The 23,298-nt window shown below is 42.8% G+C and overlaps 1 protein-coding gene across 1 annotated transcript in view; it reads right to left on the bottom strand.

The window, feature by feature from the left end:
* Positions 1 to 10,073: 10,073 nt before the first annotated feature.
* The window catches only part of CCDC172 (coiled-coil domain containing 172), a 35,654-nt gene continuing 22,429 nt past the window's right edge, over positions 10,074 to 23,298 (bottom strand). Inside the window, exons 7-8 of the mRNA XM_054982394.1 lie at positions 12,473 to 12,560; positions 10,074 to 10,109 (exon numbers count right to left, since the gene is read on the bottom strand). Of these exons, the coding sequence (XP_054838369.1) occupies positions 10,074 to 10,109; positions 12,473 to 12,560 (124 nt within the window). The remainder of the gene's footprint in view (positions 10,110 to 12,472; positions 12,561 to 23,298) is intronic.

Genomic DNA, 23,298 nt, shown 5'->3' with positions numbered 1-23,298 from the left:
CGTGCCCTCAAGGTGCAGTATGAAGACCCTCTCAAGGAAGAAAGGGCAAGAACCAAGCTGAAGCACATGAGACAAAGGAATTGGTCCATGCGGGAGTTTGCAGTGGAATACAGAGAGTATGCTGCCAAGGTGCGAGATTGGAATGAGTTGGTGAAGGTGGAGTTCTTCAGAGACAGCTTGAACCCAGATTTAGTGGCCAAGGCCATGATCCAAGATGACCCATGTACCCTGTTTGGATGGATTCAATTGGCATGTGAGATAGAGAATAGAGAACAAGTGATGAAACTGCTTCATCTCCAGCATCAGGTGGGCCAACAGCGAGGGACAGTGGAGTACCAAAAGAAAGAGGAGCCGCATTCTGGAGAGCTGACAGCCCTGGCCAAGAAGGAGAGGAGGATGAAGCAAGGACTGTGCTTGGGCCACTGGCCACTTTGCAGCAGAGTGCCCTGGAACAAAGAAGGCCCCTAAGGAGAGTGAAAAGGGGTCTAAGCGGGTCTTGTCCAGGCATTCCAAACAGAGAGGAGTGACAGCATGACCCAACGATGAAGTTGCAGTGGCTGGAGAGGACGGAGGGACCAATAGCTCCAGGAACAGCACTCCAAGTAGCAGTGAAGGGGAAGAGGCATTGCCAGTGGGAAACAAGGGAGACCTGCTGTGAAAAGCACCAGCTGGCAGGTCCCCGAGGAGCTGGTGCCACAAATGGTGATGCCAGTGGGAACTTTATTTTTCATCCCTATCACCTTAGTGAACCTAAAGAGAGGGACTCATATAAGGGTCTTGATTGACTCTTGGTATAGTTGGGATCTAATAGCCCCTGCTTTAGTAGCAGGGTTGGTACTCGACCTGGTGAAGCTACCCAAATCCATCAGGCTTGAGATGATGGGTGGAACCCTCATGAAGGGGACCCCTTCCACTTATGAGACTGAGCTAATACCAGTGGGGATGGGGAGTCACTGGGAAGAAAGAGCCTTTGTAGTAAACCCTACTGCAAAGTTCCCTGAGGTGCTGGGAGTCTGATGGCTCTGTGATCATGACCCATACATTCAGTGGAGAATGGGTCAGTTGCGTTTACCAGCTGAGGATTGTCAGAAACATGTGTGGGATCCAAAGTGGAGGGCAGCCCCCCTTCGATGCGTGAGACTGTGCGCCTTACAAAGGAGGAAGTTAAAGAGATCCCCTCTGAGCACCACGACTTGAGTTGGGTGTTTGAGGAAGAGGAGGCTAATGAGCTTCCCCCTCACTGGGCTAGCAGTTGCAGTATTGAACTGATCCCAGGGCAAGCCCTTCCCAAACGGAAGCTGTACTCTATGAACCCGGCAGAGCAAGAGGAGCTGTGCAAATTCATTGACAAGAACCTGGCAAGAGGTTTCATTTGGCCCGCAAGTTCCTCCCATGCAGTTCCCGTGTTGTTTCGAAATAAGAAGGATGGGGTCTTGCAGCTATGTATGGATTATAGAGTAACTAATGCAGTGTCCACCCCCTTGGGTAGACTTGCTTGGGGTGGTGGCTAAGGGGAAAATCTTCACTACGTTGGATTTAAAAGATGCTTACTTCCAAGTGTGCATTAAAAAGGGGGACAAATGGAAGACAGCCTTTAATACCCCCCGGGGCAATTTGAGTATCTGGTTATGCCATTCGGGCTCCATGGAGCTCCGGAAGTCTTCATGAACCTGATTAATGAAGTGTTACATAAGTACCTGTACAAGGGAGTGGTTGTTTATATTGATGATGTTTTAATTTATTCTGACAACTACAAGGAGCATGTGAAGTTGGTAAGAGAAGTGCGGAACACTCTGTATGCCAAGTTGTCCAAATGTGAATTTCACCGAGAGGAATTGGATTTTCTGGGGACTATCAGATCTCCCAAAACCAGTTGGGGTTGGACCCTGCCAAGTTCCAAGAAGTGTTGGAGTGGGAAGACCCAAGAACCAGAAGGCAACTATAATAGTTCCTGCACTTTGCAAACTTTTATCGGTCATGCATAAAGAAGTTTGCCCAAACTGCACTACCGTTGACCGACCTGCTGAAAATCAAAGGGACGGGCTCGGACGGAACAAAGCCAAGTGCCAAACTGACCTGGTCTGATGAATGCCAGCAGGCTTTTGATAAATTAAAGGCTCTATTTACCTCCGAATCCATCTTGTGCCATCCAGATGAAAACAAAAGTTCATTGTGCAGGTAGATACAAACGATAAAGCCATGGGAGGGGTGATTTTGCAGGAGGGGAGGATGGACAGTTATACCTGTGTTTGTCTCTCACAAGTTTTCTGAGACTGAAAAAAACTGGTCCATGTGGGACAAAGAAGCAGCAGCTGTTAAACTAGCCCTCTCAACCTGGAGACATTGGCTAGAGGGAGCAAAGGTACCTTTTGAAGTGTGGACAGACCACAAAAATCTAGAGGCTGTCCGATCGCCTCGCAGATTGGACGCGAAACAACTCTGGTGGGCGGAGTTCTTTTCAAAGTTTCAATTCACCCTCAAACACTTCCCCGGGTCTTTGAATTTCTTAGCAGATGCCTTGTCCCGCTTACCACAACATGAAAGTCAGTGGGAGGAGATTATTGACACTATGTTTACACCGACCCAGCTGGGAGGGGCAGTGATGACGCGATAGCAAGCGCACAAGCTCCAGATAACCCCGCCTCACCCTTGGGTAGAGAAAATCCAGGCAGAGCTGGAAAAAAAGAGAGAGGAGAGACTGCAAGATCCTCTGGTGAAGGGGGATGATGGATATTGGTATAGAAACGGCAAGCTATACGTGCCAGAAAGCCTCTGGAAGGAGGTGCTAAAAATGTCACAATGACAAACTGGCTGGCCATTTCGGGTTTGTAAAAAAACTGCATTTGGCTCTGAGGCAATTTTGGTGGCCAGGTATGAGAAAAGTCATCTCCCAATATGTGGCCTCTGACCAGATATGTTTGATGGGGAAGAAACAGGAGGAGCCCCCAGGACTCTTGCAACCCGTCCAGACCCTGGACTTCGATTTCTATGGACTTTATCACTGATCTTCCCCTTAGCAAAGGGAAAACTGTAATCCTGGTGATAGTTGATATGTTTTCCAAGCAAGCTCACTTCATACCATGTTCTAAGTTGCCCACAGCAAAAAAGTTGGCCACCCTTTTCATGCAGAATGTGGTGCGTTTACATTCTTTCCCTGAGAAAGTGGTCTCAGATCATGGGAGCCAATTCATTGCCAAATTTTGGTGGGTACTTATAAAAGTAACAGGAATCAAACAAAGACTCGGTTCAGCCCATCAACCTGAGACTGACGGGCAAACTAATATACTAATCAGATTTTGGAGCAGTTTCTGACATGTTACTTCCATCACCAACAAGATGATTGGGTTGACTTCCTGCCATATGCTGAATATTGTAATAATAATAGTATCCACAGTTCCAAGTGACACAGTATCCATTCCAAGTGACACAGGTTTGAAGGCAAACCAATGCCCCTATTGGGTGAGAACGCCCAGGTACAGGGGGGTCTTAACAGAATGGTGGGAAAAGATAACTCAATAGGACTTAGTGAAACAGACTCTGGAGCAGGCTAAGATGGATTATAAGAACCAAGCAGACAAAAAACGCTCCCTTCCCTGGTACCTGAAACCTGGAGATGGGGTCTACGTCTCGAATGAAAACCTCACGGGGGAGCAACCAAGTAAAAAACTGGGCTGGAAATATTTTAAATTAATTCGTTTGATTAATGATGTTACAGTTGATTAATAAATATTTTAAATTAATTCGTTTGATTAATGATGTTACAGTTGAACTTGATCTGCCTAAGAACCTGAAACATGTACCTCCTGTTTTCCATTTTAGCTTACTCAAAAAAGACCCTGGGCCAGACAAGTGGCATCCAAAGCAGGTGGCTCTGCCTCCTTATCATAGTCAAGGGCCAGGTGCACCATGAAGTTGTGCAAATACTGGGCTCTAAATGAAGGAAGGGCATGTTGTTTTGATTCAATGGAAGCATTTTGCCAAAAGCCAAGCTGAATGGGTTAAATCCACTGATGTTAATGCTAACAAATTGGTTAAAGCTAATTTGTCAGCATTAACTTTAAAGCCAACCGAGGGGAGGGTTAAGCTTTGGGGGGGCAGGATGTCTCCTGTCATACTCTGCAAGGCCTGTTTTGATTCTGTGTGACTGCAATGCTAGAAACTGTTTGCTGGAATGTGACTGCCTGCTCTTGTGTCTTTCTCAGCCTGTGGTTTCTATTTCACCTGGGAAGTCCTTGGATTTTCTCGCATCTCATCTTTGCTGTGTTCTGCTGTTCATCTATTAAACTTAGCTAACTGTTCTCAGAAGAGGGCTGGGGCTGAGGCTGGGCTTAGACTCCTATATACTTTATGGGCTTGTAGAGGAACACCATTCCTAGGAAAGAATGTAGTAGTGAATGCACTAGTAGCTTATTAAATAAAATGCTTTAACTCATGCAGTTCCTGGACTCATGCAGTGAAGTTTTTGAGAGTTACTTTGCAGGACCTCACACTTGTTGTCTTATACTGTATTATGTGCAAAATAAATAAGCTGTAAAGTTTATGGAAATAAATGTGTTTTGAGATGATAGTGTTTACCAGGAGAAATGGGGCAATCTGCTGTCAGGATGCTAATAGAACCACATTGTCAAAGGCATGCATTATTGAACTGGGTGCCCTTTTCCAACACTCTGGCCTACTTCAGACTAATGCTGCAGGAAAACAAATAGAAACCATCCAAAAAGAGTTTGTAATTGTTCTGTCAATTTTGTTGGCCTCAGTAATAGAATTTCATCTTTCCTTACCTGCCATGGTATAAAATCCACCGAGCCATGTGGATGTACTTCACCCAAATAGCTAATCACATGAACAAGAAGTTGGGGGGACCAAGAAATGTTCAGAAGTGGAGTATTTCTGATTAAAGGCTATAACCATGTGGGAACTTGTGCCTTCATGTCCCACTTGTGAACTTCTCAGGGGTATCTGGCTGGTAACTACTGGAAAAAGGAAACTCAGCTAAATGGACCCTTGGTCTGAGCCAGCGGGCTGTTCTTGAAAATGTATGAGTCTTTCATCTTTCAGCCAGAAATGTACATTTTCTTGCAATGCTTCCTCATTATGTAGCATGCTTCCTCAGAGAGCTTAGAAGAGATGAGTTTCAGTTAGCAACAAGGTATGCAAACAATCACAACTGAAGTTTCTAATCATTTATGACAGTAGTATTCATTGTAGATTGGTCCAGGGATTTTTTTCAGAGGGAACGTGGGGGAACAGAGTTCCGGAACCTCTTGAAAATGATCACATGGCAGGTGGCCCCGCCCCCTGATCTCCAGACAGAGGGGAGTTTAGATTGCCAATCTAAATTCCCCTCTGTCTGGATAGCGGGGGGGGGGGGAGCACCAGCCATGTGATCATTTTCTCTGAGGGCAACCCACTGAGTTCCGCCACCTCTTTTCCCAGAAAAAAGCCCTGGATAGGTCAGATCTATTTTTTAAACAGGGTACAATAAAATAATTACCATTTTGGTACTTTAGTATAAGAGCTATCAATCCAAGGCAAATTTAGTTGGTAATACATAGATAATCGAAATAAAGTTGAGGGTCAGATGACTGGATTTTGCACCATTTATAAAACTAAATTGCAGCTGTGCACGGTCCCCATGTGGCTCAAGTAAAGGAGACTGTTTTAATGCTTCTAGCTCTACATACCTATCAAAGCAAAGCCTTTGTGCTGCAGTTAAACCTGGATGGGAATAATATGGGCATCTGTCTTTTGCCTACCTTTTTGCTTTTGAAGGCTATGGGGTTTTCCACATCATTTTTTCCAATCTGTTCTAGCCCCATACTGCTTCAGTGTATCCACTAATTTAGGAACATATTTTTTTGCCTTTAGTTTTAGCTTCAGGTTATTTTTTGTTTGTTTCCCACTTCTTTTGAGATTACTTTTACCCCAGTCATTTTCTGGAAGTCAATTTTGAGTCAATTCTTTTCCTCAAGTGTAATGTTTCTTTTGGTTTTGTTTGTTGAGCCCAGTCCCACCCTCCTCCAATCCACTCTCTGATGATTGGATGTTTGTCAATGTCAAACTGCTCCTCCCTTCCTTTTTTCCCCCCTCCTGGTTTTGTTTTATATATTTTTTAATCATCAGTTTCATATTGCTATATCTACCTACCATTGTAATAACAGATGCAGCAGATTCTTGAATTCCCAGCTTTCACTTTAAAAAAACTCTCTGGCCATGTCCAGGGTCTGAGAGCGGAACTACAAGTGACAAAAGGCACAGATTGGACACTTGTCAGCTTCCCTCAAGTTTTGATGGGAAATGTAGGCAGCTTGGCGGAATGTTGGACAAGTGACAGTTGAAAAGTCCATTGGACAGCAGTCGGAGAGCCAAGCTGCAAGACTAGGATGCCTACATTTCCCATCAAAACTTGAGGGAAGCTGACAAGTGTCCAATCTGTGCCTTTTGTCACTTGTAGTTCCGCTCTAAGTCCCAGCCCCCAGACTTGCCAGGAGGGAACAGTAGGAGGCAACCGGGAGGCAGTGGCCCTGCCACCCCAGCCAGCAACCAGTTCCAGAACCTGCCTACTCCAGGGGGAAGGGGCGAAAGGCCAAAGCCTCAGAGGGCTAGAGGGAGCAGGGAGAGACCAGCTAGTCCCACCCTCCAGGGGGAAGAGAGGGGGCTAAGCAGGCCAGAGGAAAAGGGCCAAGGCAGGGGGAATAGGGACCCAGCAGCAGCCCAAACAGAGCCCTTACCAACCAAGGAGGAGAAGCAGCCACTACAGCCCAGAGCCACACCCCAGCTAGAAGACAGTAGCCTGGCTCAGGAGTTGCTAGGAGCCAAGCCCCTCCAGGTGGAGCTGCCACAGGCATTCTGGGGGAGGAGGTGGGTAGCCCCACCCAGCATCAAGGAGCAGGCAGCCCAGAAGCTGGCCAGGGCAATTCCTCACGAGCAAGGCCAGGGAAGCTCAGCAGCACAGAAGCCGGCTGGGGCAGCTCCTCGCAAGCAAGGCCAGGCAAGCTCAGCAGCTCAAAGGCCTACTGGGGCAGCTCCTCATGAGCAAGGCCAAGAAGACCTCAGCTGGGGATGGCTCGCATTCAACCGCACCCTGCCAGCAAGGCAAGGAAGCCTAGAAGGGATTAGTGATGGGAGGGAAACACCTGAGGGAAGGCACAGCTGGGCCAAGTCAGGAGAAGGAACAAGCCTGGAAGGAGGGCGGGGCAGAGAAAGGAAACCCTATAAAGGGTGGCTAGGAAGAGCTCTGAGGTGGTGGGTGTGAGTAAGGAGGGATGGTGTGGAGAGCAGAGTGGAGGTGAGTTCTGGGAGGAGGAGATGATGGAAGATGCAGGGGGTGAGCAGGCTAGTGAGTGGACTGAGAGGGAGTCTGGGTGATGTATACCGCTCCTCCTTCCACAGAGCAGGGTCCTGCAGCATCCCTGGCACCCCTCTGATGTCAGGGCCAGCCCAGCTGGTGCCCTGCCCAGCAGTGGCAGCAACAAGCCCTGACAGCCCATTCCAGTCCAGAGATATGCCTTTTTCCTTATATCTCTGCAAGGGAAGGGGCTAGAGACTTACTTTTTTTAAAAAAAAATGAAAACTGGGAATTCAGAGAACTTGCTGCATCTGTTATTACAATAGCAATATGAAAATTACAATTTAAAAAATTTGCAAACTTCACAACTGTAAAAATACAGAGGGAGGGTAAGCATGTGGAAGAACTGTACCCAAACTGGTTCCAATGCTTGTGGATTGGCTGCTAAGAAAATTGGGAATAAGTTGAGTGTGTGGAAGGGCCATAATAACAGTCTGTGAACAAGGAGAGTTTTGATAGATGAAATTGTGCACAGGTGGGAGAATTAAACTTCCTCATCCCTTGCAACCATGATTCCATTTAGTATCTCTACAATTATGTATGTGCAACTTGCTCAGATTTTTTTCCCTAGAAGTACCAGGAACTTTAATGTATGGAACTCATTACTTGGATCCTGTCAAGACGTCATATATCTGCATTCTATTTTGTCTCCTTCAAAAATCCATACTTTGCAATGTCTAACTTTCCTCTCTTGGCTATGCAGCTCAGTCTATCTAAGCAGTATTTTACTCTATAATGTGAGTCAGCACCAAGTTAACAAAGGGTACGGTTACCAAGAGCTAAGGAAAATGTGTTCTGTTCAACATCTCATAGTACATCTCATGACAGCCAGTTTAGTACAGTGGTTAAGAGCAGCGGAACTCTAATCTGGAGAACTGGGTTTGATTCCCCGCTCCTCTGCTTGAAGCCAGCTGGGTGAGCTCTCTCAGCCCCACCCACCTCACAGGGTGATTGTTGTGGGGATAATAACAATATACTTTGTAAACTGCTCTGAGTGGGTGTTAAGTTGTCCTGAAGGGCAGTATATAAATCAAATATTGTTATTATTATTACTTCTTATGCCCCATCAAAAGTTTGCAATCAGCATATTGATATTAGAACTGGGCCTGGGGCCCCAGCTTGCTTTCAATTGTACTGGTTTCAGGTGGGCATCTGTGCCTTTCTGCAGTACAACAGCAAGATTCAAGTGCAATGGCACCTTAAGGAGTAACAAGATTTTCATGGTATACACTTATGTGAGACAAAGTTCCTTTGTATTCAACAAAGGGAGCGTTGAATCTCAAAAGCTTATGCCCCAAAAATCTTGTTAGTTTTTATGGTGCTGCTGCACTTGAATCTTGCTGTGCCTCTGTACTACGTTCTCTTCCCAACTAGGGAACTATAAAGAAATTTAAATTCTTGGCCATGTCTGTATCTGTCAATTTTATCTGTATGCTGTGATTGTACTTCTTCAGAAATAGCATTGCTCTACAAACTACAGAAAAGCAAAAGCTTGTTCCTTAGTTTTTTCATTATTATTCCTTAGTTTTTATTCTACTCCTAGCCTAATCTTCTCTAATAGTGGATAGTAAAGATAATTGGTGTGCCATGAAATCCAAACTGAATTTGGTCAATTCCAACTGTAACTGTTTAGTCAAAAATTCCCAAGATCATCTGAGCTCTCCATTACCTAGTGCTCAGTTACCTGTAGCAAATTCCTTCTCATCAACACTTTCATCATTGTAGAGCAAGCTCTGGGGTCCAATAGCGCCTTAAAGACCAACTACATTTCCTATAAGGTGCTACCAGACCAGGATCTTGCTTTTTGAATGCAGACCAACACAGCTACTCACCTAAGGTATCTTCAACATTCTAATTCCAAGAAAACACATTTGGAGCATGAAAATTGGAAGATGATGAGGAAAGTTGAGGTACTGACCACATGCTTTGGTGCAGCATTTGCATGAAAAGAATAATCATATAATAGAATGATTGGCACTCAAGCAAAGCAAGCCATTTTAATAATACATCCTTAGTAAGGTGAATAGTACATACAGTAGTAAAATGAATATTTACATGCTCTATGAAAAATGAAGATCTTAAGAAAGCCTGCGCGAGTTTTACCTGAGCAAAACAATAAATGAGGTGCCTGAAGGAAATACATTGCCAGCCCTTGTCTGGGACTTATTAACAGTGGTAGGCTCACAGTCACATCCCCACATTAAACACTACAAACTACAAAAACAAATGTGTCTAGGTATCTGTGGGGAAATCCTCTTGCAGGTTGCACTGGGATTTGCCTCTGAAGGGATTTTATTATTGACCTTCACCGGTTTTTTTAAAAATAAAGAGTTACATGAGAAAACTTTTCAGCATGAGGGGAAAACATGCTTAGATTGTTAATAATAAAGGCAAGAATTCTGTGTTATATGAAACTGTTTGCCTCTGTCATAACTGGTGAAGGAAGAATGTAGGCAGGCTTTTACTGTCAAATATGGGAATGGGAACGCTGCCAAAAAATCTCTTCACAAAAGGAAAATTACTTGTTTACAGTTGCTAGACACCCATGCTAATGAACAGCCAAAAGAAAAGATACAATATGTGTTGTGAAAAACAGACTTTTTGTTTTACTAGCAGGAAATCTTGAGGATGATAAATTTAACAACAAAGGCTTACAAATGCTACTGCATTTCTCCAAATACTGCGAATACTTGTTTCTGTGACATTTGAATCAATCCACCATATGTTATTTATTTGACTGAAGATTTTTTTGTAACAGTTTCTGCAAAAAAAAAAAGAGGCAGGAAGAGAATAGCTGATTATTAGTGTGCTGTGGTCTTTATAAATAACTACAAAGATTAAAAACATATTTTGTTTGGAATTTGCTAACACAAGAATGGACCCCTGCAAAATTCAGTGTGGGTAGATAGCAGGCAGAATGAATTGCCTGGGGTACGTGTTACAAAGGACCCTTTTTATTCTCTTGTTTCCTTTTCCCCCAGTGATGGAAAAGGGAGGGAGAAACAGAGTATTTTTTCTGAGGGAGGGAAAGATAGAGTATTTTGTCTCTCCCCTGCAATTCCCATATCCTTATCACTTGCAGTAATTTTGAGTCCTCCCTTCATTGCTGAAGTAGTCATTGGACTTAGAGGGATTTGGACTGGGAGGGCAGGAAGAACTGAGTCTCTAAGACAGAATGCCAAAGGGTGAACGGTCTCTGAGCCAAACATTCCCTCCCCACCTAAGGTCTCTTCTAAGAGGAAAAGCTGGCCATCCAACCCCCTCCCTTCGCCTCCAAGGCAGATCTAGGAGAGAGAGAGAGGTTTTGTTTTGGAAGGGAGAATGGATAGCCCAAGTGTTGTTTGCCTTCTGGACCAGTTGTGGAATGTATGCATATTGATCTAGTGATGCAAGATGCACTGTGTGCATTTTGATCTAATGATGCAAGATGCAACAGGAATGCTATAATAAACCAACCAGTTTTCCCCCATGTGTAGTTTAGACAATTTACTACGATATAGCCTACAGTTCTCAGTGTCCTAGCTTACTATCAAAGGCTTGCACTTAAAAGCTATTCTTTATGTTATACCATACATGGAGCAGTCAGCATGCAGAGGCCGTTTCAGGCAGGCTCAGTGTGACAAGGGTAATATGTAGAATCCCTGAGATAAAGAGGTGGTGATCTTTAAAAAGGAATGTTAAGGAAGAGAGGATAGGGAGCACTTTTAAATATGGTAGAATGCTTTCCTCATTTAAATGCATATCTGCAGCAGCTGCCAAGTGTTTTGTATAGTGGGATACTACTGAGTGGCAAAGGACATGTTTTGCAGCAGGGAGTTAGGTGTATGGGGGCAATTAAACTTGGGAAGGAAGATGCATATGGTTGGGGAGACTGGAGGATTTTTTGTTTAATAGTATCTATGAAATATGTACATCCAAACATGCACATCTTAAGTTACAGAATATGGACCCAGGGCTAGTGGAACAACAGGAGGATCTGTTGCTGTCACTGCATGCTTTCCTATTGCCTTGCAAAGTTTAAAAGAACTTGCAGGATTCCCAATAGACAATCTGAAATCCTGAGCCTCAAACCTAACCTCCCTTGCAGTTTAACTTTGCCCTTTAGCTTTGAACCAGAATGGCTAGGGTTGCCAGCCCCCTGCTAGGGATGAAGGATCCCCAACCCCCAGCAGCCACCCGCCACACTGTTCACCTAGCCAGCGGGGTGGTGGTGATGTGACGAAGCTGTCTGGAGCCTGTGGCAAAAAGGCCCGCAGTGCTCCACGGGGCTTCTGATGACATCACTTCTAGTTCAAATTGAAAGTGACAGGGTTGGGGCACCTCAAACATTGCAAAAATGCTATCTTTGGGGCCAATCCCTAAGAACTGGCTCTGCTGAGACCCCAACACTTCCAGTTTGAACCAGAAGTGATGTCATCAGAAGCCCCGTGGAGCAAGGAGAACTGCTCCCTCACCTGGCACCCCCCCTCCCAGTTTCAAGGTAGGGGCACCAGGCAACCCTGAGAATGGCTACTATTTCTGGCTTCAGATTGCCTATTGTGGATGTGAGAGCCAGTTTGGTGTAGTGGTTAAGAGCACGGGACTCTAATCTGGAGAGCCGGGTTTGATTCCCCACTCCTCCACAAAGCCAGCTGGGTGACCTTGGGCGAGTCACAGTTCTCTTGAGCTCTCTTAGCCCCACCCACCTCACAGGGTGATTGTTGTGGGGTAATAATAACACTTTGTAAACCGCTCTGAGTGGGCATTAAGTTGTCCTGAAGGGCGGTATATAAATCGAATGTTATTATTATTATTATCTCAGTTTCTCATTCTGCCCTTGCTTCTTTTTGAACTTTCTTTGGTCCGGTTTGGTTTCCAGCTTTGGATCTGCCCTTAGCTTCAGAGTTAAAGAAGACTTGCCTCCTCGTCCAGTAGTAGTTCTCCCCAAGCTGTGGATGGCATAGAAGTCATGGAGCCAAATGGGGATTAATGTTCTTAGTGTTAGTCCACTGTTAAATGCTGAAATTGTTTCCCCTGTACAACTGCTAACATATTGTTTATGTAGAAGGGTTCTGGGTGCACAATAATAGAATCTTGCCAAATAAAATGATCAAACATTATAAATGTTAAGATAAAAGGGCATACCATCTGCAGAAATTCAATTTCTGTTTGAAGAGCTTCACAGACATTTTCCATTTTGTCTTCTCGGTAACTCTCCAATTCCTTTTTAAGCCTGTGCCAATATTAAAAAATCCCAAACAAACCAAGAACTTGCTATGGTGAGATTGTTGATTGCATTCTCTTTTTCTTTAGAGCAGCTCCATTTTTAACATTGGCTCCAGTTTTTATTAACATTGGTAGTCTCTACAGAATATCTTCAGTCCACTGAACTCTCAGTAATGTATGGAACGTATGTCAAGGTCCACTTACAAATCAGAACCAATGTTTTCTAGATTGCCAGTTGAACTATGCATTACATTACCTGAGACTACATAAAATCACTGTATAGCACCAGTAATTGGTTAGTGATAGAAAAAAATCAAGCAATTTCCAGTGAGAAAGAATATATCTCTTTACAATATGCTGTCAGAAAAGCTTGAGTTATAAGGCTATATTTTCCCCCATGCACTGTATGCATGTTATAATCTTGGAAAGAATTATACTACAATTCTTCCAAAATTTCCTTTTTTTAAACTGTACAGATTTGAACCTTTGATCCATGCCTTTTGCAGGCCCTCATAATTCTTGCTTCCCAAGTTGTTGTTTGCATTGTTTCTCTGAGTGTTTCCATCTTCTCTTTTCAAATGCCAACAGATCAGTTTGTGGCACACATTTTAAGTGATGAACTATTTGTGATACATCTCCTCTCCCATTCACTTTAGGGACTATAGACAAAATTATCTTATGAAGTCTGATATATTATATGAGTGCCCACTACCCAGCACTGTGTTACTCATCTCCAATGTAACATCTGAATTTGGATGCTGTCAAATAGTACAGCTTCTCATAACTTACTATGCTTTTGTGTTCCTTTACACAACCTCCTAGAAAGATACAGTAAAGTATTATAGATTGCCTCTTGACATAGAAAATGCAAGTCAGCTGTTGAAAGATCCCTCAAGTACATTAGCATGGCAATACAAGTAGAGGTTATGTCCCACTGTTGACACACATCAGGAAAAGGGAAGGATGTGAAGAATATGAAGATTAATTGGCCAATATTCGTCAATCTTTATTATTTAGCTGGGTTGTTGGAAGAAAATGTTATAAAAGAAAGACTCAGAAATATCACAGTGGATAGATGGACAGGGTATGTATGAGCCAACACTTATATTACAGTGGGTTTCAAGTTGCTACTCATGTACATTTTTTTTTGGAACATCAAAACACTGCAGAGAATTCTGAGACATGTTATTGGTATACACTTTCAGTTCATGTGAGGCACACTGTTAAGTCTCATTCATGTCATGCTTGAACACAGAGTGTGACCAAGAACACGACCAACATCCTGCTACAGCTGCAGGATTACAAGGGAAGATGGGTGGAATTTCATAGAAGCCTGCCTGCCACTGCTGAACTCTTACTAAGCTCTTCAGGAACCTTGGGTTCCCTGTAACACCATTTGAGAACACTGTTGTGTTCAAACATGTGAACAATGGTGTTCATTCCTTTAAAACTGTAGATGAAACTGTAAATGAAAAGTTTAGAAAATGAAACTTGTTTAATTAAGGCTTTTTCATGAAAGATTACACAGAACAGGAAGAGGAACCCAGGAAGAGGATTCCCTACTCATTCCTTTCTTGACCGCTATAAAATGTCCTGTAGATTAACAGTAAAGGCTACATGGGAGAAAGTTTTGGACAGTGTGGGGGAGGTCTATGATTGGCTCTCATGATATTTTTCTAAAAGCTGCTACAGGGAAGCTCTGGACTGGATTGGAATCATGATGATACTGAGGGATGGGTGTTTTTTCCTCATGTTATTTTACAGATTCAATTTGCTCCTCCACAAGCTGCAGAGTAGGGGGGAAAGTACAGATATTTTCACTAAATGGAAAGAAAGGAGATTAAAAATGGCACAACAAGTTCCACATAGGGATATTGTGGATATATTATTTGATACATGGATAAAGTGTTCTAAGAGCCAGGTGTGTAGTGGTGGTTATTTCAGCAGCAGTGAGAAAAGAAAGAGTTAACATAGCATTTCCCAATTAATAGGCTGCATTTTAGTGATAACATGCCAAAGGGAAGTGTACTAAAGTTTGGGGACTGTGCTAATTTCTTCGGCCTTCTTCAGTACAGCCTATGAATCTGTCTCAGAGTTCAGGATCGAACAGCAGTCAGACAGTTCATTAAAAAGTCTAGGCAGGAAATAGCTAAAGAGGAGCAGAAATGGTGACTGATACGGGAGTAGCAGCTTCTTTATATGGAATGTGTTCCACTAGGAAATAAAAGATCTTTGAAAAGTAGGAGCCCTCACACTGGATACCACCCATTATATTTGCTTAAGTGGATATCTGCTGGACCAAGGAAAAGCTATTTCAGATCCTTTAATGGCCCAAGGTATATGCAGTGATAAAATTATATTGCAATCCTTGTCATACTTGCCGGGAGATAGTAAAATGGAAGATAAGTGTAAAGTTATGTTAAATCCATTCATGATAATAGAAGTGCAATTTCTAGGGTCACCATGGATATTTTGGGACTGCTAAGTGAGCCCATATAAGAAAAAGGTTTTATTCTGGTGACAGTAAATCTATCATAGCCCTAGATATGGGCTGAGATCTGATATGACATTAAGAGGATTCACATGTTTAGTTTGTATAAAAGCAACGTTTTACTGCTTGAATGTTATCTGGGAATGATTTCTCTCCTGTGCAAAAAGTTATGTTGATCAAAATGTTTGCTTGAAGCCTTGAATTGAAAAAGTCACTAGTTTGAATTAGAATGGGTTGGATTTGCCAGCTATATATTGGGAAATTTAGGAACATTTGCTTATTTCACAGGGGTTTTAGGAAGACAGTAAGAGACAATCCCATTTGGCTGATTGATTTAGTTAGTCAATTATTCTTTTTTAATTTAAAAGCTAAGTAATTACTATATTTGCCAGACATATTATATGCCCAAAATGGGGAATGTTAGGTTCAGATTACACTATCGTTGTGGGACTGCCTAAATTACTGAATAAATTATGAAAGTTTATCATTTAGATATTTATCATTTAGATATTTAAATATTTAAAATTATGCTTAGCCTGTAATCCAATATAACTGTAACAGCTCAGTAATAATAAGATTTTTGAGCAGAGATATTTGACCATCAATTAGCTTTCTACTGACACAAGAGGGAAGACGGCTTCCCTTTGAACCTGCAAAGGCTATGCTAGGTATTGTGAGATCTCCTTCCATGAAAAAACCATGTGGGATGGGGCTGCTGTGAGAACAGGAACAGGAGAACAGGGCAAGATCACCCCTTCCTCCCGCTCCATTGGAAAAGAAGGCAGCATGCAACTCTTTGTGCATACTTTATAATGAGTAACTTGCATAATCAGAACAAGATGCATCTCCAAGCACGATTGTGAAATACAGACCTATTAGCACACAAGTTTCAGCTATTCGTCAATTAGTGAAATTAGTATGAAATTAGTCAAAAATAATGATATTCACCTTATTTTAAAGGGGGCAAAAACAGTATCTTATTAGAATATACTTTAAACTTGAGTATTTCATAGAGTTATACTGCTGGATCCAGAGATGTTTCAGGGCATTATGTCAACCTAAAAATGGTTCCCCTGACCTGGATGGAGCAGGCTAGCCCAATTTTCTCATGAAGCTAAGCAGGTTTGGCTCTGGCTAGTAATTGTATGGGAGACCACCAAGATGTCCAGGCTTACTATGCTACTCAAAGGCAGGCAATGGCAAACCAGCTCTGAATGTCTTTTGCCTTGAAAACCCTGTGGGGGGATTACCATAAATCAGCTGTGACCTGAAGGCACTTAACACACACAAGAATGGTACAATTTGATATCCTTTCCTGTTTGTGAATAGCACAATGTAGTTCATTGAAAGTAACGTACAGTTTATGCAGTGCATGCTCAAGGCCTCCACAGTGTTAGCAGTCAGATCCCCTCCCGACTATAAATATGCAAATAAAATAAATAGCAACCCTGCAAGGTTTTTAAGGTAAGAGATGTGCAGAGGTAGTTTGCCATTGCCTGTCTCTGCGAAACAACCCTGGAGGGATTACCTACTTAGCTTCCGAGATCTAAGATCAGGATAGCCTTGGTTGTCCTAGTCTGGGCTCAGGTGGAATACTGCCCCCATGCATGGAGCATCCAGTTAACTCTTATGCTAAAATAACTGTGAATAGCCCTTTCATCCACACATTTCTCTAATCATTTTTAAATCCCCTAATATGCTATAGCAGTTGCTACATCATGTGGCAGTGAATTCCATATATTACAGATACACTCCTTAATATTCTGAGGAGTTAGCTGTGTTAGTCTGTAGTTGCAAAATACTAAAAAGTCCAGTAGCACCTTTAAAACTAACCAACTTTATTGAGGAATAAGCTTTCGAGAACCACATGCATAAGTGGGTATCATCAATATTTTGATGGCACCCAATACCAATAACAATGGCATCAATATTTGATGGCACCCAATACCAATGCCTCAGACAATCTAATTCAAAAGTCTTTTAATCAAATGGATTCTGGTTTTGGAAAAAGCGCGCTCAAAACTTGCAAGTTGCTGTGCACAAAGTAGATTTCTGGCTCACAACACCGCACCGCTTAGAGGGAACATTGTGACTAAGGCGAGCAGGCCTGAATCATGGGAGTGCTCCGGGGCGGGGGGTGCTGTGCGATAACATCACTTCCCAGAAGTGTGAGGGTGTGCATGCACATGTGGTGCTGGGGGTGTCATCTCCTGCCAAGAGTTGCCCCAGGTGCTGGCAACCCACGCCACACCTCTGAGTTCCACCACCTCTTTTCCCAGAAAAAAGCCCTGGTCCTTTGATACTTAAAAACACTAAATCTTTTTGTTTTGCAGATAGCTTAGCATCCTGTGGGATACTGCTGGTGGTGACTCCACCCGACAGACTCCTAGCCCTGCCTGTTTCGCTCACTGTGCTTTTTCAAGGGCTGGTATCTATGAATGTTTCTACTTGGATCTGCTACAGACCGGATGTACTCAGTTCCTGTGAATGTCAGACTCTTTGCACTTTGAATATTAGAATATTGATGTTTACTACTGAATTCATTTGATGTTTGATGTTTTGATGATATTGATGTTTACTTACTGAATTCATTTAATGTGGGAAAATTCTTTAATAGCTGTTGAGCGTGTTCTCCCCAGGTAGCCGCTTTGTTGTGCAACATTTCCAGAGACAGCCATTAAGCAGTTGTTTGGGGCAAAGACATCAGTTTTGCCCTATAACTGGGCTTCCCAGCCATGCCTGTTCTGGGACCATCAATGCACCCCAAATCTTACTTAGGCTTCCTGTCTTCTTACCATGAAACACTAGTCATTCTTGCTGCTTCCTCCAAAGACTTCCTCTTCTCCAGGTGCAGTGAGGCTGTGTTTAACTCCTCCTCCTGCAGATCAGATTCACACCCTGTCTGGATTGCTCTATGATTTTCTGCCCTACCCAGGGGAAAAATTTCTGATCCTTTGTCACAGTTTAGCACTCCCTCCCTGGCACTCCTTTCTTATGTTGCTCCAAGCAGCAGCGTGCATGGCTTGATGAAGAAACAGCCCAGGCTGAAGCAAGAAGCTTGTAGAGAGTGCTTAAACCTCAAGGAAAACTGTTCAGCAGGAAAAGAAAACATGAATGATTTAACAAGATTATCTTCATTATTTTAATAATAATAACAACATTCGATTTATATACCACCCTTCAGGACAACTTAACACTCACTCAGAGTGGTTTACAAAGTATGTTGTTATTATCCCCACAACAATCACCCTGTGAGGTGAGTGGAGCTGAGAGCACTCTGAAACAGCTATGAAACCCAAGGTCACCCATCTAGCTTCAAGCAGAGGAGTGGGGAATCAAACCTGGCTCTCCAGATTAGAGTACTGCCACTCTCAACCACTAAAACAAACTCAGAGGGCATAGCGTTTGCAATGGATAGGGGCACCGTGCGGCTCAACTACATGTGCAACAGGTCCTGAGCTGTTGCTCAAGTGCCCAAAGGAGGCTGCCGCCAGCATCACCCATTTCCTGCCTTCGCAGAAAGGAGGTGTCATGATGATCTGGCTGTGCCAGGAAGGCCTATCAAGGCCTCAGAAGCCTGTTAGCAGTGGGAGTGGGCCTGGCTAAACCTGACCCAAACATGCCAGCTCTCATTTGAGATATCGGACTCGACGTACAAGAGTGCGCAGCGACGGCATGGAGGGCAATTGTCTCTGTCAAGATGCAAAGGCCCGCCTCCTGAGCCCTGTAAGCAGAGGCAGGGAGTGCTGAGGGGGCAGAGGAAGTGACATCATCATGCAGGGTGGGAGCATGCCCACTTTGCACATGCATGGGGGCACAGGAAGGTGAGTACCAGGTCCACCACCTCCCACCGGTGCTTTTGCACCAGACAGCAACAGAGTTTGGCCTCAGTGGGGCCAAATCAGGTGGCAGCATGCAGGAGCGCGGTCAGATAAGCATGGGGGGTAGGGGGAGGAGCAGCAGCCTCTTCAGCAAGCCCTGTTGCTGAGGACTCACCTCTTTTCTTGCTAGGAGTGTGCCATCTCTCCTGTGCTCTGGGAAAAGAGGTGAGTTGTTTGGAACATAACTTGCCTTTTATAGGTACAGATACTGAAAAGATTTTTATTTTACTTGTCTTTTTCACCTCTTCTTGCTTTTGCATCAATCTGTTACTCAGATGTCAGTTTTGACATTCAACAAAATCTATTTTGTTTTTGTTCTTTGCCTGAAGGAGGCAATATTTAGGAGTACAAAGAGAGTAATTCACATTTTACTGGGCAGCTGAGCTCCCTTCTCCAAAGCTATTGAAGTGGCTATTCATGCTGTGGCAACCGTAACAGGAGGACTAATTGGTCTGAGTTGATCCTCCAACCAATTTTCCCCCTCCCAATTACTCTTTTCAATAGTTTGAACCATTACCCAAGAATCAAGTGCCAACACAATCTACTGTAAACATGTGTTCCATAGTGCAACATCTAAATGGCTGAAACAATATCCCAAATGTTATGATTGTGAGAAATTCTAAAAAATAAGTGTGGCTGCTTTCAAGTGTGTGTGTGTGGGGGGGGGGTAGGGGTGGGGAGCTGCTGTGTACTTGTAAACCTTTCCCTCCCACTTCTCTTGTTTCTTTACATTATATGTTTGTATTGTAAGCCATTTGGGTCCTCATTGGGAAGAAAAGTGGAATATAAAATGCGTAAAATAAATAAATACATTTATATAAATAGTATTTTGAGAACCAGTCCAGTACCTAGTTGGTTTAATCTCTGTAAGGAACAGTTTTATTGAACTGTAATACAGTAACAAAAATCCAGTTTCACTATGTGGAAGCTTTCAAATACTGTTAATTGACATGTTTTTGTAAGGAAGAGAACTTTAAGAGTGTGATTAAAGATGGATGCATTAGACTTTAAAGCCTGAAATAGGTTAGTATCTGGAGACTAATATCACTTGTGTTTATACCTGCTAAAACATAAAGAAAATGATGGATGGCCCAATAGTTCTGCCAAACCAACTTTCTGGTGTTTGCATTTGTGTAAGGAATATTATTCCCAAGCAAATTTCCAATGTCAATCTTTGCCCCAGAGCAAGTATTTATTGGTGGATTATAAACTTTGAAATTGGGGCTCATAATAGAAACCATGACACAGTTCTAACTATAATAGCCCCTATGGGCATTGATATGAGAAATTTAGGAAATCAATGAGCAGATTGTCATTACAAAAACTCATTCAGCATCCTATAGATTACTCCAGAGATGGATTTTTCCTGCTTATAGCATTTAACATATAAAATTAAATTGAAAATATTTGTTCAAAACCAACAGAATCATGGCCTTAGGCAATCCATTGTTAATATAAAGGATTTGTTCAGCTCTACTGGACATATTTTCTGGAAGATTTGTGTGAATGCATTGTGATTTGCTCTTTCATAGTTTCAATAATGAGCTTTCTTTTGCTCTAAGAAAAAAATATATGAACCTATTCTAGTTGTTGCAGATTAGTCAAATAAACAAAATCTTCAAATATTAAATAACAGAAACCAGCATTATATCATTTAAACACTATTTCTAGGTTTCTGAAAATACCATGCAGAAGTTCATGATTAAAGAAAATTTCCTTCATAAAATTTCCTTCTGTAATGAACTGGTGGAAACAAAATGGGGTGGAGGTTAAGAATTCCACCATTTTTACAAACTGAAAATAAGTATAGTCACATCAGATCTTTCTATGAATAATACAGCTCCAAACTTCAAAATTTTATTCCAGGCAGTCAGCACCATATACAAATACATTCAGACATCTATAAAACAATACCGAGTATCAGTAAAAAAAAAAAGCCAAGAAAGATTAACATTGATTAATAGTTTAGGTAAATGCATTCCACAATCTAACTACCACCAAACTAAAGGCCTATCTTTAGTGGGCGCCGTCCTAACCCTGAAAGATGGGGCTAACTGGAGAAGGACCTTTGGTGATACAGGAACAAGCAGATCTTTCGATATCCTGGTCCCAAGTCATAAAGTGACAGCACAAGGGAACAAATGCTTTCCTTTCACATAAAGCAAAGTAAAATATCAGGTTCACTTTTTAGCAAGTGTCACTCTCAACTTTTGCAAATATATTGTGTCCAGTAGTTACTTTTGCATAGCCTGATTTCTCCTGGTTTTTCTTTCCCTATTCTGATAGATCAGGATGGGTAGCCATGTTAGCTTGTCTGTAGCAGTGGGAAAGAGCAATAGTCCAGCAGCACCTATAAGACTAACAAAATTAGAGGTAGGGTATGAGCTTTCATGAGCCACAGCTCACTTCAAAGTGAAAGCTCATACCCTAGCACTAATTTTGTTAGTCTTATAGGTGCTACTGGACTATTGCTCTTTTTCATATTCTGCTTGAGTTGCGATTATTAATAAATATTTTCAAGTTTCTAAAATAGATTGTATATTGATGATAAAGACATTTCTTCCACACAGGCCAAGGTACCAATCTAATAATATAATAATAATAATATTTGATTTATACACCACCCTTCAGGACAACACCCACTCAGAGCGATTTACCAAGTATGTTGTTATTATCCCTACAACAGTCACCCTGTGAGGTGGGTGGGGCTGAGAGAGCTCTGGATGAGCTGAGACTGACCCAAGGTCACCCAGCTGGCTTCAAGCGGGGAAGTGGGGAATCAAACCCCGTTCTCCAGATTAGAGTTCCACCACTCTTAACCACTACACAAGACTGCCCCTCTTTCCTGGGAGTAAGCACCATGGAATACACTTGATTAGATTCTGATTAGACCTGCTTACAATTGCTTTGTAAGAACCACTGGTATAGAAGTTATGCCCTGACCTGGATGGCCCATGCTAGTCTGATCTTATCAGGTCTTTTAAGCAAAGTAGAGCTCGACTGATATCAAGAGTGAGCAGAAGCATGAACATCTCTCCCATCCTACAGTCACTCCATTGGCTACTTATCAGTTATTGTGCTCAGTTCAAGGTATGGGTTATCACATACAAAGCTCTTCACAGCCTGGGTCCAGCATACCTACGGGTCTGCCTCCCTCTCTATGTTCCTCCATGGCAACTTTGCTCATCTGAACATTGTCTCCTGCAGGTGTCACCCTGCACATGGGTGAAATCAACAGCAGCCCATACACGGGCATTCTCTATGATGGCCCCTACCCTGTGGAACTGCCTGCCTGAGGCAATCAGGAGATCCCCCATCCTCCTGGCCTTCCACAAATGATGCAAAACCACATTATTCAAAAAAGCATTTTTACTCAGATAAGAGGGCTGTATTGTAGGGAGGGGGTCTCGGATGCTTCGCTAATGAGTTAGGGACCACAGACTATGCTGCCTTATATACTATCTGTTGCTTTAAGTATGTGCTCCTATGTGCTACCTGTGCTTCAAGTATGATCCTACTGGGAACTTATATGTTATCTAATGTCAGTCCTAGAATTGCTTATGCTGTGTTTCAGCATTTCTTCAACTCTGTATTGGATTCTTGCTAATGCTACCCTGTGAAGTTCCTCAACATGCTCAACCCTCCTGGCTTCCCAGCCCACAAGCTTCTCCTCAAAGTGGAGGCTCCAGTGATGCTGCTCTGGAACCTCAACCCACTCAAACTCTGCAATGGCACCAGACTGTGAGTGAAAGCCCTCCACAGGAACGTCATCAAGGCCACATTGTTCACCGGCAGTGTTTGGGGGGGTTCGGTGTCCATACCACGCATACCACTCACACCATCAGATAACCTCTTCAAGTTCAAGAGACTGCAGTTCCCCCTCAAGGTCTGCTTTGCTATGACGATCAACAACTGAAGGTGGCAAGAATTGACTTGAGGGAGGACTGCTGCTCACACGGGCAGTTCTACGTGGCCTGCTCCAGAGTGAGCTCATCCAGCACCCTGGTGATCCACACACCTGAAGGGAAAACCACCAATGTGGTCTACAATGAGGTCCTTCAGTAGAAAAAAAAAAACAGTTGTACATATTTTTCACTTTATTTATTGCGCTACAATCTTTTCCTTTTAAAAATTTCTTCAATAAATGTTAGATTTCAAAATTCACTTCACCAGTTTTCGGCATCAACACACTTCACTTTATTCAAACACCTTTGTGAAGCTCGGGTACTATGCTATTATACTACATAACCAATTCAAAAAAATCCCCCCACCAACCAAAAAATGTTATATCCCCATAAATGTTATAACCGGATTTAAAGTAGTTAAATACCGTAGCAAAGCACAGATATCAAGCCAGTATTATTATAATTACT

Source organism: Eublepharis macularius, chromosome 6, assembly GCF_028583425.1.
Source record: "Eublepharis macularius isolate TG4126 chromosome 6, MPM_Emac_v1.0, whole genome shotgun sequence".
In the NCBI taxonomy this organism is placed as follows: Eukaryota; Metazoa; Chordata; class Lepidosauria; order Squamata; family Eublepharidae; genus Eublepharis; species Eublepharis macularius.
Note: the sequence above shows the minus strand (reverse complement) of the source record. Positions and strands in the feature narration are given on the sequence as shown.